Genomic DNA, 14,230 nt, shown 5'->3' with positions numbered 1-14,230 from the left:
ACAGAGAAGCTTTGATATTTTACAAGTATGAAAAATGAGTCATCATTTAAAAATCAATGCAATGCATACAAATTAATGTAGCATTTTTCAAGAATTTACCAAACACAGTTTAACTGAATAAACTTCATATATTATATTATTTGGACTAATTGGTTAGAACATGATTTGCAAATTTAAAAATAGTTTTTCTCGTATTTTAGTAAAGATTGTGTCACTTTACACACAATTTCATCAACTGAATTTTGAAATAAGGAAAGTTCTATGACAACTTTGGTTATATCTGGGACTCTAAGTAATTGGTTGTTATCTGAGGAAGCCTCAGTATTGAAAGGATGAAAAATCTGGTGAAATAAGTTAAGCGTTTAGTGCTGTTGTCATGGTTTCATTTTTTTGTGCTATTTTTAATAAAGAACATTACATTGGTGGATTGCCTGACTGGTTGTATATCTCTGCACTTCTGCACCTCTGACAGTGTTGAACTTTTGGTTGATTCAAAGCATTGATCACAAAACGCTGACAGTGAAAACATCAAAACTTTACTATCCATGTACTGGGCAATAACTACAATGCATGTAAAAGGAAAACAAAAAAAAAAAGAAAAATACACAAAAACAGAATTTTTGTATGGAGCACCCTTCACACCACCTGCTAATTACATATACTAACTCTGAGATCTTCAAAATTGTGGAAAGGGCATATTCCTCGACCTCAAGAATTATGCGCTCTCATACACCCGTCAACCAAATTTTGTCAATTAAACAGATTTCAACCAAAATGCTGTTTGATTAAATTCATGTCTCTCACATAAAATATATATGGGGAAGGGAATTTAGTCAATTCCACAAATGGTCATTCGACAATTTGGTCTACTGCACAGGTGTACAAGATCACACAATTCTTAGGGTTGGGAAATATGCCATTTCCTCGGCACTACAGTTTCAGAATTAGTATATATAAGTTGTAGAGGGTGTGAAGGTTGCATGGGGGCTCACCTTCCCTGAAAAATAAAAATATTTGTTTTAATGCTTTTTATTTATAATTTTGCATGCACTAAGGCTGTTTCTTGGCACATATGTAGCAGAGTATCAGTGTTTGCAAAGTTGATGTTTTCTAGTTGACATTGTGAATGTTGACGTTTGAGTGTTTCAATTAAATTCAGTATACCCATATATAACATGTTAAAATTACAGGACAAAATTGACAGGAATATGAAAAAGGAAACACTATGCTATATGAAATTTAAAGAAACTAAACCTGTGCCCTTTAAATGTTTTTGATTTATTCATAAATCAATGTACTATTACACAATTAAGTACTTTCAAAAAAGTTTTTAAGTTTTTTATGTGAAAATTATTATTGTCAGTGTTTTTATAACTGTTATATATCTAGCACTGAAAACTATTTAAGCTTGGCTACATGCAAGTAGGCTGCCCCTAATCCTTCCAAGGTTAAATAAATAAAGTTGAAAGTTATGCAGGATATCTTGTAATTCTGTGTAGAGTCTAATATGAGTTTTGTTTTACACAAAATGCTATATACCAAATGTGAATGTATATCCATCAACAAGATGCATTTTAATTAATGTATATTGTATCCAGAAAGCAAATTCCTTGTAGACCTGAATAAAGGCTTGCAGACCAAAAGATACGGAATATATCAAAAACAAACAAGTGGAATGCAAGTCCAACCAATGGCTTCCACTGCAGTGGGACACACTGCGAAAGCGCTTATGTTTTATTCCTGTTCTCTGTCGAATAAAAAGTGTTTTTGTGGAAGCCATTGGTTGGACTTGCATTCCATTTGTCTGTTTGTAATGTATATTGTATCTTTTGATGATTTTTATGTTAAATGTTTAATCACAAATGGTCACCATGGCCATTTCTAAAATAGGACCAAAATGGAGTGGTGCATTATACCAGTAAACAAACCTAAGTAAATAAAAAGTGTCGACATTATGTGTCCTTTTCAGTGATATTCTCTTGTTTTATTCCTTTTACAGAAGTTACAAATGACTATCTTAACATTTATATACAGGTCTTGCTTATGAGTTTTAAAGTGAGAGGGTACCATTTTAAGAAATAAAATATTATTCCAGAAAGGCTAAAGTGCTACTGACCTAGAATATCCCAAGGGTAATATTCACTACTGAATGTAAACTTCCAGCTAGCAATCTAAAATCTTCCATAATGAGTTTATCACCTTGCATGAATTTGGAATACATAATTAATATATAAAGGAAAGTATTCATGATTACCTCTAACCACCAGGTAGTCCTAGTAAGCCTGGGGCCCATTTGCTGATGAGACCTACAGTGCAACCATCATACGTAGCAGAAGACAACAGTACTCAAATGATAACTATTCACAGATTGCTTGCCAAAACAACACAGACAATAGAAATAACAACACATAGCAAGCACTCACTGATGATCAATACTTCAGTTAGTAGATGCCTCAAGTAGTAGATGAAGTCTGACAATGAGGTTGTGTATAAACCCTTACTTTAGTGAAGTGAACTGGTTAGATGAGGAGAAGGATGCTTAAATAACAGAGGTGTTAAAGGATTATGGATACATTTGCAAGAGTTATAGTTACGAAAGCAGAATTCAAACAATTTAGGATCCCAAAGGTCTACTGCATTTGCTCATGTCCTATTAGCTTGCTACATACTTGTTCTCTTTCACTTGCTGTAAAGGACAACTGTCCTAACTTCCACTCACCCAATCCAATTAAATTTCCTGGCCCTGCCAGTACCTGAGCCTAAAACACTGCATAGACCTCCAAAAGTCATAACTCTAACCCTAAAACATCTACCTATTCCCTAACACTTACCTAAATCCTTCCACCCTGACTCTGACACTAAAACCCCCCCATCACTAAACCTAAAGGCCCTAATTGCTCTTTAACCCAATGTTCTCCTCCCACTCCTTAAATTTAAATCACTCCCACCAGACTTAAATTCCTCAGTCACTCCGACCCCCTAAACCTAAGTTTCCCAGTTACTCCCTAACCCTAAAACTTCCCTCCACCTTTCTAAACCTAAAATACCCACCGCATCTGAAGTCCCTGATCCCACCATGAACCTAGAACACCATTCTCTCACTCTAAGCCAAAATTCCTTGATCACTGTCTAACCCTAACCCCCTCCTGCTTCCTAAAGTTAAAGTCCCTGATCTTTACCTAACTCTAAACTGCCCACCATTCCAAAAATCAAAATTCCGCTCCTGATCACTGTCTAATACCAAATGTAAACTCCCAACCTCTTCTACTCGGTCCCCACAGTTGCCACACTTACCTGACCTAAACTGAAATACATGTTTGGGCAAGACACAGCAGCTCCACTCTCTCTGCATGATGGTCACACCTTGCCTATAAACACATATTCAAGTTCGAACACAAGTGGCAGCCTGTGTGAGCTGCAAGATGATTGAGTCCAACTGCAAGACTGTGTCTTCAAGCAGCCGCAGCTCAGATGCATGTAGTAGATGTAGACCTCAGATGCATAAATGACCTTCAAGCAATAGCCTACAACACAAGAATGTCCTCTTAAATAGGAAAAGAAAAGATAATTTCACTGATCTCAATGGCAGTGAGTGACCAATTGATTTATCACAAAGGGCAGTATCTGCCTAGCTGGAGACTCTAGACATAAAATGAAATAATAAATGTAAGTGTCAGGGCAAGGGGCTAGGTAGACAGTAAAGGCCTGAAGGAGGCTGCCAGAAGCGGGACTGGAATGTGTAGGCCAGAGCTGACTTAGTCCTATGGTTAGTATAGTAGTCTGAGGTGTTGAACCCATGGATGTGTCTGTGTAGTATTATAAAAGAGTGGACAAAAGGTTTGATAATTAAGGACAATGACAGAAGGAGAAAGTAGTGCAAGGGCTTACATTTCAGTATGAGTATGACAGTACAAGTGGGATGTTAGCCAACAAAATAGTGGGGTGGTAGAAAGATAACAGAAAGAGGGGACTTAGGTATACCAGCACACTAGCAAATATCAACATTAAAAGCAGTCTAAAATAAGCACTTGTTTTCATATGTGCATCTTATTCAGAGATCATTCCTTGACAAAGACAGCAAAGCAGATTCTCTGTTACATCAAAATGAAAGTCAATGGAAACCATAGTGGAATGAATCATTTCAACATTAGATGTGGGTATCTGCTGATAACTTCATATAGCTGAAAGAATTTAATCTAATATAGTGGCAAAGCCCAACCCCATGTGCAAAAGTGGGAAAAAGGAGTTGTAGGTGGATGGATGGATTAGTCCTACCATAATCCTAGCATTGTGCTGCTCCTCCTGCACTGACATAAGTAACCAAACTTTACCTGTTATGCCAAAGATGATGCATTATGTATTGCATAGTGTTCATTAATGTTATCACCTATATACTAACTATATCAGTGCCTTAAGAAAGTGATTGAAAGTTGTTCTGCAGTCATGTTTCTCAAGTAGAATAAAGCTTCCCTTTAAAATGCAAATATACTGTCCTGGCAAAACTGCCATCAAAAGAGTGATGCTTTGAGACTGAAGAACTTATTTTATACATTAAAACAGTTAAAATCCTAAAACAAATGTATGTACCAAACTCACATCTGCTCAACAGATGGGCTCTGCTTTGAAAATTCCTGCTGTTACAGTGACAGATTCCCAAACAATTGTTAGTTTAACACATTTCCAGCCCAGTCCACATAATCTTCCATCGGGACAAAATGTTGTGCACTGTTACTTAGAATACCTGGACAAAATTAGGAACTGCAATTCCATTAATTATAATTAAATATCCTGGTTTGTCCAAAGCAAAACAGGGGTGCACAAAGTGTTTGAAATGACATGTGAAAGAATAAAGGTGCTGGGACAAATCATTGTTAAAAAACGAAAGTTTCCGTTTATCATAGTCCAGCAAAATTCCAACCCGTTTTGGTGGTATTGTGATTCTGACATCAGGTGTTGCTCCATTATGAAGGAATTCATATTTGTGCCTGTAAGAAACAGAAACACAATCAATTAAAATCAGTTTCACTAATAACTTTATACTATAGCTAGCTGGTACAACTGAGAACATGATGTGAGATGCAACATAATTATAACTGATACGGATTTCACCAAGAAAGGTAGAAATGCCCCTTTGTACCTTTGACACCCCATGACAGGACTACTCCACCCTGACTGTACATATGTCATCATTATTAAATTCTACTTCCAGGATGGCAATCACAAATATTGTTAAGGCATTACTGGATGAAGCCAAACCCAACAACCTGAATTGTGTGAAACTGGCTGATTCATCAGGAGCAGACTTTGTTCTTTCAGACCACCTGAGAAGCAACTATGCACTTTCTTTAAGTTGCAGTGAATTTGGAATTAATCATATATGCTAGGTAGATACAGAGGCGATTCCCTTCCCCATGTGTGGAAGATGAGAGAATCTCTGCTTTCCCACATTTACGAACATTATTTTGAAAATTTTTAATGTGTGCTCCCGAAGGTAATACTGATTACTTTTTATGCCTCACACAATCATTCTGTCTTTAGGCACCATGAACCATGGAATAGTTACATTATCTTTAATATAAGTACACAATACTTGTTTTAACTTATACTTCAATGATGTCAGCAACACTGTTTTACAGCACAATAAACCACTCCCTTGCCTGATAAAAAGTATATATATATATATATATATATATATATATATATATATATATATACACATTTAGAAAGCTTGTGAGGAAACTATTACTCTAGTTTTGTTTTACTTGGATCGCTTGTCTGTGTACTTAATAAAGGAATTTCGACTGGAAACAGACTGCCCACCTTGCTTGGATTACTTTCGAATACTTAGTAATTCTATACAATTATATATATATATATATATATATATATATATATGGTTCTACCTGACATAGTCGAAACCACACAACACCGACAACCACATCACCGACACCACATATTCGACAGTCCATAAACACGAAACCACACATAACCGACAACGAAATAACCGACGGTACACAAACACGAAAGGCCATACACTGCACACACCACAATAACAATTAAAACAAAACACATCCCCATTCCACAAACCACACACACAACACAAGCACACACTAAACCTTACCCTAACCCTAAGGTCCGTCACTCGACCTTACCTCTACCGCTCCCTAACCCTAACTCACTTAACCCTTATCGCTTTCCCTAACCCTAACTCACTTAACCCACCCCTATCGCCTCCCTAACCCTAACTCACTTAACCCACCCCTATCGCTCCCTAACCCTAACTCACTTAACCCACCCCTATCCCCACAGACCGTCAATCTCCACACTTACCTGCTCGAGATCCTAACGTCCGCCACTACCGTGATACTCACACAGCCTTTCCCCATGTCGGCATCCTCGGCGTTGGTGTTGTCATCCGTCGTGTCGGTCTTCTGCATTGTCGATGTTCTGCCACTCGCGATTCGCGTCGGTCTTCTTTCAATTCCGCTGTCGGTCTTCTGCGCTGTCGACGAAGTCAGGTAGAACCATATATATATATATATATATTTTTTTTTTTTTTTTTACTTAAGTTTAAGTTCGCTACTTCTACTACTTTTGTCTGATCTGATTACTATACAGTGATTAACTACAGATATATACTGACTAAAAATCTTCCACACAGAGAAGTTTCTTACATTGTTTTGGTTCATATCTAAACAATGAATACTTTTCTAATGTTCTTTTTGTACAAATATCCAAACTAGTTAGCATTTTTTGGCCAGTGTTCTTCAGGCTATAAACTTCCCTAATTTTATATATATCTATATCTCTATCTATGGATTCACTTCATAACACTGAAAGCTCAAAGCACTGAAAATGAGAAAACTTCATAATATAGAAGACCAAAACACTGAAACTTCAAAACACTGAAAACTCAAAGCACTGAAACTCAAAACACTGAAAACACATATCATACATATACTGAGTTTAAACAACATAAATCATAGCCCTTACCACCAAGTGTAAGCAGGGGGGAAGGCCCCCCTGCGCCCCCCACACCCCCTGCTACTTAAATATATCAACTCCAAGATTGCACTTAGCTTGCCCCCCTGCTTACACTTGGTTGAAAGTGCTATTATTTATGTTGTTTAAACTCAGTATATGTAAGATATGTGTTTTCAGTGTTTTGAGTTTTCAAGATTTTGAAGTTTCAGTGTTTTGGTTTCAGTGTTTTGAAGTGAATCCCTATAAATATATATATATATATATATATATATATATATATATATATATATATATATATATATGGATCCAGTTACTACATCGACACATAAATAATCGAAACTGCAAATCACGGACATTTAACAGGTAACGGGTTTAAATTTCGCTAATCATGCCTACTATGTTTTAGTAAGTGTGGCAGTGTTATGCATGTGTTACGATCATTGTATTACTAAGTCCTTATGGTAGGCATGATTAGCGAAATTTAAACCCGTTACCTGTTAAATGTCCGTGATTTGCAGTTTCGATTATTTATGTGTTGGTGTTTTCGTGTTGGGGAAGTGGCTGTCGATCTTCTTAGTTGTCGATGTAGTAACCTGGATCCATATATATATATATATATATATATATATATATATATATATATATATATAAATAAAACTACACACGAATACACACACACACACACACACACTCACAAGATACTCCATGTACAACTTCCTAACTAAGCAGCAGCAAATCACTTATGTAGCATTGAGCTCATCAGACTCCTAGCACTGCTTTATTGCACCAAGCCTAGGCTGCCTCTATACCCCCAGGATGGGTGAGCAGATATTGACTACTAACTCCCATCTTCCTCAGGGCTCCTCTAGTTCTCATGCTACTAATTAAACACAGGTCTTCTGGGGTGCATTAAGGGCTTTATTCCTATGTGCCATGAGGCTGCTATAAATCAAACTGTTTTGGCTTGATCACTGCTCTATCATGATTGTGACTGTTTTATTGGAGAATGCCCAAGAACCAGTCCTACTGGATGTCTGGCTAACTATATTTGGTAATTTATTGTCCCTCTCAGACTTTAGCAGTGGTAGACGATATCCTCAGTTTCTTCTCATAAGATTCTGTGGCCCCTCCATGAAGTATGAATGATGTGAAAAGTGATGTGACACTACAGTTCCCTTGGTCTTGATATCTGAAATGCATCCCTCCCAACCGGACACAGATGGACTAAATCCTCTCATGCAATACCTTTTGCTGAAGAATGCAGCATACGTCTGTCTTCATGTCCTCTTTATATCAGCTGTAGGAGACCTATTAGGGAATTCAGGAGCCATCAAAGAAGGAAAGTGATGTTCTGTGGTATAAAATCTGTGCTGTGTGAAGAGTTGACTTGACTTTATTCATTAGCCAGATTTATTACTTTGTAAGGGACTAGTCCTAGGTATGGCTCTTCAGTGTTTTTAGCAGATTCTACACCATTTGCACATGGTGCTATGATTCCCCACTGCTCTTGCGTGAATTTGTGCCCAGAAACTGAGGATCACTTCCCCTCCTTTCAGGACATCCCAGTCTGCTCCTGGTAGCTTCCGACCCTAATAAGACTAATCCTTCTCCTCTAACTCATTCATTTAATTTCTTCTGTGGATATTTCGCTCAGTGCAGGCCTAGACCACATGACAATGGCTGGATCCTGACGTGGCCTAGTATCATCTTGTTGTTACTTGTACAGCATTGTTTTTTAACATTGGTTGTGCAAGTCTGGTACTGCATCAATTGCCTCTTAACACAGCATTTTAACTCTATAAATTTGCAAGATTCAGGAACAGCTTCCCTAATGTCATCAGGCTGCTGAACTCTAGTAACAACTATGCTCCATGATGGCCATCTGGGTCAGCAGAAACTGTAGAAGCTTGTCTCAAATTGTGCATTAACCTGGTTACCAGTCCATTTAATATTTAGTGCAATATTCAGCATGACTGTAACTTATAGGCTAGCTAGGGCAGTAGCCATACCTCTCAACCTCGAAACATCAAAAATCTGGACAAAGGCCCGTGAAAAATAGGTACAAATCTGTACGCTGATTAACATAATATTTGCATACATAATTATGTAACCCCGCCCACTCCAATGGAATTGTAGGACACCAAATTTCAAGTGCGATCTGAAGAACAGGCAATCAAAATATGGCCCCAGAGTCCCCCTGCAGCCATTCCAATATCCCATTACTTGACTATTTCACCCCATTTACCATAAGCACTGTAATGTGCATATTGCTTTACTTCTACAATTATCTGGATTTTATTTTACATTTTATACCACAAGCACTAATAAACATCTGATATACAAAGCAATACAGTTGCACAATGAAAACAGACTTAGCATTAAACCTTCTCTTCCCTTGAAACCCATATTCATTGAAACAGCATTGAAACCCACATCCAATGAAAATGCATCTGGCCAGTGGTGGATAAAGATTACCTTTGGGCTGTTTTCAAATCACAGGCCTCTTGCACACAAAAAACATACATGTGTCCTTTGATACACCTTCCTGACTATTGTTTTGAACATTTTTCCAGTAAGGAATGAAACAAAATGCATAAACCAATAATGACAAAACTGCCCAATTCAGAACATTTCCATCATAAAAGTCTACTCAAACTTCAGTCCACCAGTATCAGTAAATATGCACAATCTCTGCAGAAGTAAAAGTCATCTAAATAATTCCACATTAAAGAGATCTGCAACTAATAAAGAGGTTGCTGCAAACAACTTAATATTTCATTGTTTCATCTACAAATAAAGTGCTTGGTGCCCTTGAGGAATAAATGGCCTATGTTACATAAAATGATAAGCTAGTAATATTGCCAATAGGGAGTGGATGGCAAACTGATAACAAACAGGTTCATATTTATTAGGTATTTCCAGAGGACATTCTCAGGACTACAGCATCCACCCCTGTTAAAAGTACAATGCAGTACAGTATCGGCAATCTATTTACATACTGTGGGGATATAATTCACAGCCTGCTATATCAAATAGCAAGTACTCTACCTGTTGCACTACTAACACAAAATGAGTTGCCATAAGCAGCACTAAACTTCTCTCCCCCTGTAGAACTATGCAGCAAAAGAAATCTGGAAAAAGCCAAAGTTTATTGGGGGGGGACAAAAGCCCAAAACCAGGGACATATTTTAAACATTGCTTATATAATTTAGACAAGTTGTTAGAATAAAATGTTTTGTTACCAATGCCATGCATTTCCTGAAAGATAGGAAGACTGAAACTTAAATGGTTATCATTATTTAGTGAATTCAGTTCTGTCAGAAAACCACAAATTTTAAGACTAACAGACCAAAAATATGAACCAAACATTCCAGTTATAACTAGGACATTTACGCACACACACTTCTCTGCAGCTATACACAAAATAAAGCACAAGTTTCTCTGCAGCAGGTTTGTCTGCAGCTGTACACAAAACAAAGCACAAGTTTCTCTGCAGTCCTTACACAGTATAAATAAAAGCAGCTGTTAAATAAGTAAAGCTCACACACACACAGTAATTTAATGCTGCTGTTTGTTTAATATGTAAAGCTCATTCTCCTGCCTGCAGCCATTAAATACCTAAAGCTCATTCAGCTGTTAAATAAAGATCATAGTGCCTAAATAAATGTAACCTGCCTGCAACACAAATAAAAAGAAAGCACAAGTTTCTCTGTAGCAGTTAGTGTAAAAAGCACAGGTTTCTTTGCAGCCTTTACACAGACAGTTATAATCACATAAATAAAAGCGAAAGCCATTACAGTTATCACAAAAATAAAAGCAACTGCCTGTTAAATAAGTAAAGTTCACACAGTAATCCAATACTTCTGTTTAATATGTAAAGCTCCTGCCTGCCTGCAGCAGCTGATTCTCCTGTCCTGTCTGCAGCCGTTAAATACATGGTAAAGCTCATTCTCCAGCCTGCAGCCGTTAACCCACAAAAGTTTCTTTGAAGCCAAACACAGTAATCACAGACAAAAGCAGCAGCCGCTAATGTTAAAAGAAGAAAGCACAAGTTTCTCTCTGCAGGTGTTAATATAAAAAGCATAGGTTTCTCTGCAGCATTACATGGTAATCACAAATAAAAGCAGCAGCTGTTAACACACACCACCACCAGACCAGTTTCTCTGTAGCCGAGCTGTTACAATACACAGTAATCCATAAATAAAAATAGCCGAAAGCACAAGCAGCAACGACATACCCACAGGTTTCTCTGCAGACGTTCATGTAAAAGTAAACCACAGTTTTCTCTGTCGCGCAGCTGTAATCGCATAATTTCACATACAGAAAAGCAGCCAAGAGCCAACACAACAGCCGACCGTTAAATAAAGTAATAATGCTAATGCTGTTTACATTTACCTGTAGGAGGAGCCGAGCAGGGGAAGAAAGCTATGCCACTGTGCACACAGCATACACGTTTTTGTTTTCATACTTAGTTGTCACACACCCAGTCCCAAACACACACACACACACCACTTACCTTTAAAAGTCAAGTGAAGTGAACTCTTCTTCCAAATAACACTAGCGAAGCAAAAACTGAAATCCCCAAGCTTCAACGAAATAAAATCCCCCACAGCGAACTTCTTCTAAAGAAAATGACACTACTGTAACTCCTTTCCGGCTCTGGTGACGCATTTGAACCAGAGCCGAAATATGTGCTACATCGTGCTTGGAGCATTCCGACAGGCTGGTGGTGCTGATGTCATCGCGCACGTGATGATGTCAGCACATGAAGCGCGAAAGTCAAAAAAATAAAAATAAAAGTGCAAATAAATCGGAAATGAAGGGGTGCCACTCGGGAATCGTGACACCCCATTATTTGAACCCCAAAACTCAGTAAAAAACAAGGAATTCGGGACAGTTGAGAGGTCTGGCAGTAGCAATGCAGTAAAATATCTCTTCTTTCAGTGCAATACATGTTGCCAATTTGTAAATTAACCATAGTGCAATTCTTTAAGGTCCATAGTGCAATACTCTAACATTCACAGTGCAATACACAAATGTTTCTTTCTGTGCAAGGATTAATGCAATGTCTTAACCAAGTACCTGTGCAATACCAAACTTTTATGCAAGTAAGTGTTCACTGCGAAAAGTGTTAAAATGTGTTTCTAGTTATTTGCAGTATTAGTCTGTCTACCTGCATGTCAATGATGTAATAGCTATGTGTTATATGTATAAACATCTGTGAAAATAGTCGATATGTTGTCTGCACATTAAGTCCGGAGACACAGAATTTTGTTCAGTTTTTGCACTTGTGTGATTTCTGAATGACAATAAAGTTTACTTTCACTTTGACTAAACTTCCTACCTACACCACTTTCTTACCTTAGTAACAGCTAATACACATTTCGGCAATATCTCATTCAACTTACATAATTAAACTTCTTGCTCTCAAACTTCTATCCCTTTCTTCTCCTCCACATACCCCCTCACCTGTTTCACTGCATCAGATAGTATAATCTACTAACAACAGCTACTGCCTTCTAAAGCTGACAGATAATCAAACAATTTGGCAAGATAATCCATGACAACAGCTATTATACTAGAAATACATATTATCAATGTAAATCACCTTAACTTTAGTCTGTTGTAAATACCTTGTCTAATCTATATACAATATTGTTGTTGCCCAACATTATTAAATTTGTTTCTTGCTGTAATATGATGTTTGATATATTGTATCTTTTAAACATTGTGTGTTGTTGTAAATTGTTATGGAGCTTTTCTCCCCGTGCCTCCACTGAAGACAGACTCTGTACCTAGTCGGGCCACCCCAGTAAACAAACGTAAAATAAATAAATTAATAAATTTTATGGTGTTACTCATCGGGATCTTACACAGATGTTTCCTCAGCTGTTTGTATTCCACCTGCCCTAGATTGGTCTGTGTGACTGAGTGATTGCCTGGATGCTCCAGGATTTGGTGCAGACTGTTTGAGGAAATGTTTCACTAGCTGCCATTTCAGTACAATTGTTTTCCACTACTTGGGCATCATTCTAGAGTTTGTTTTAAGAGTCCTCTCTTTCTATGCAACCTCAGCCAGTCAGTGACATGTAAATCTACATCCGTAGTACTTAGGCTGTTTATTTTTTCCAACTAAATGTTGGAAGGGGGGGGGGGTCTGACTATTTTTACTTCGTTTTTTAGGATTGTAGCCTACCTTTAATTAATGTCATTGCTTTTGGTACTATTTATTAATTTTTAGCTCATAGTTTGTTTTGCCACTGTTTTATTTTCAGTAGTTTTGATTTCATCTTACATTGTTTCACATGACTTTGGGTGTTTGGCATTTTTTTGTTTATTACTGTTAATAGTCCGAAGTGCAAACACAAACCAACAAACTCCAAAACAAGAAGACAGCTCACACCGGATAAGAAGCAAAGCATTTTTTCCAATATACACTTGATGCTTGTAAGCGCTTTCATCCCAAAGTAATCTCAATAGTGGAACTTCATGAAGTGACACTGATGTCATCCAAGAAAGCTCAGGGAGCACTAATTGGATGGGAGGCACATGATCCTAGAATTGTCACAGCTTCCTTTGGCACTAAGCATCATAAGATTAACATGGATGTCATACAATGTTATGCACCAACTACTAACAGTGACAAGGGAATTAAGGAGCAATTCTAAGAAAGATTGCTAAGCATTGTACAAAAATGCCCATACCGGACCATTGTGATAGTCATGTGAGATTTCAGTGCTAAGGTTGGCAATGACAACCAAGCCTATGGGGATATTATGGGTAAACAAGCTCTAGGTAAGATGAACGACAATGGGGAGAGGCTGGTTGACATGTGTGCATCAGGAAGCTTGGTCAGAGGAGGGAGTTTCTTGCATCATAAAAGGATTCACAAAGTAACTTGGGCATCACCAGATCTCTTGATAGAGAACCAGATCAATATTTTAATTTAAAGCCGGCATAGGTATAACCAGTAACTGATTCTATTTATTACTGCTTGCACTCCTAGCATAAAGAGCGGTTAAAGGAGTTAGCTTGAATTATTTTGTTTTTCGTTTGTATAGTAAGTGTGACTACCAAACAAAGTATATACTTTACCCACACACGTGGAAAAAGCTTCAGTTTCCTTAAGTCTCTGTAAATGGATAGTAAATATACTAATTATCTTAGCTCCACTAGGCAGGAAAACAGCATTGAATACTAGGTGTTCGATAACGTTTTTTGACATATTTAGGAAGTGTATGCTTCT

At 37.5% G+C, this 14,230-nt stretch overlaps 1 protein-coding gene across 1 annotated transcript in view; it reads right to left on the bottom strand.

Annotated features, from left to right (window-relative positions):
* Window positions 1-1,962: 1,962 nt before the first annotated feature.
* FSD2 (fibronectin type III and SPRY domain containing 2) overlaps window positions 1,963-14,230 on the bottom strand; it is a 362,733-nt gene continuing 350,465 nt past the window's right edge. The window contains exon 13 of the mRNA XM_044077640.1: window positions 1,963-4,985. Coding sequence (XP_043933575.1) covers window positions 4,733-4,985 — 253 coding nt within the window. The 3' untranslated portion in view covers window positions 1,963-4,732. The remainder of the gene's footprint in view (window positions 4,986-14,230) is intronic.

The sequence above is a fragment of the Protopterus annectens genome, chromosome 7.part0 (genome assembly GCF_019279795.1).
Source record: "Protopterus annectens isolate FY-2018-M chromosome 7.part0, PAN1.0, whole genome shotgun sequence".
NCBI lineage: Eukaryota > Metazoa > Chordata > Ceratodontiformes > Protopteridae > Protopterus > Protopterus annectens.
This window is presented reverse-complemented; position numbering and strand designations above follow the sequence as displayed.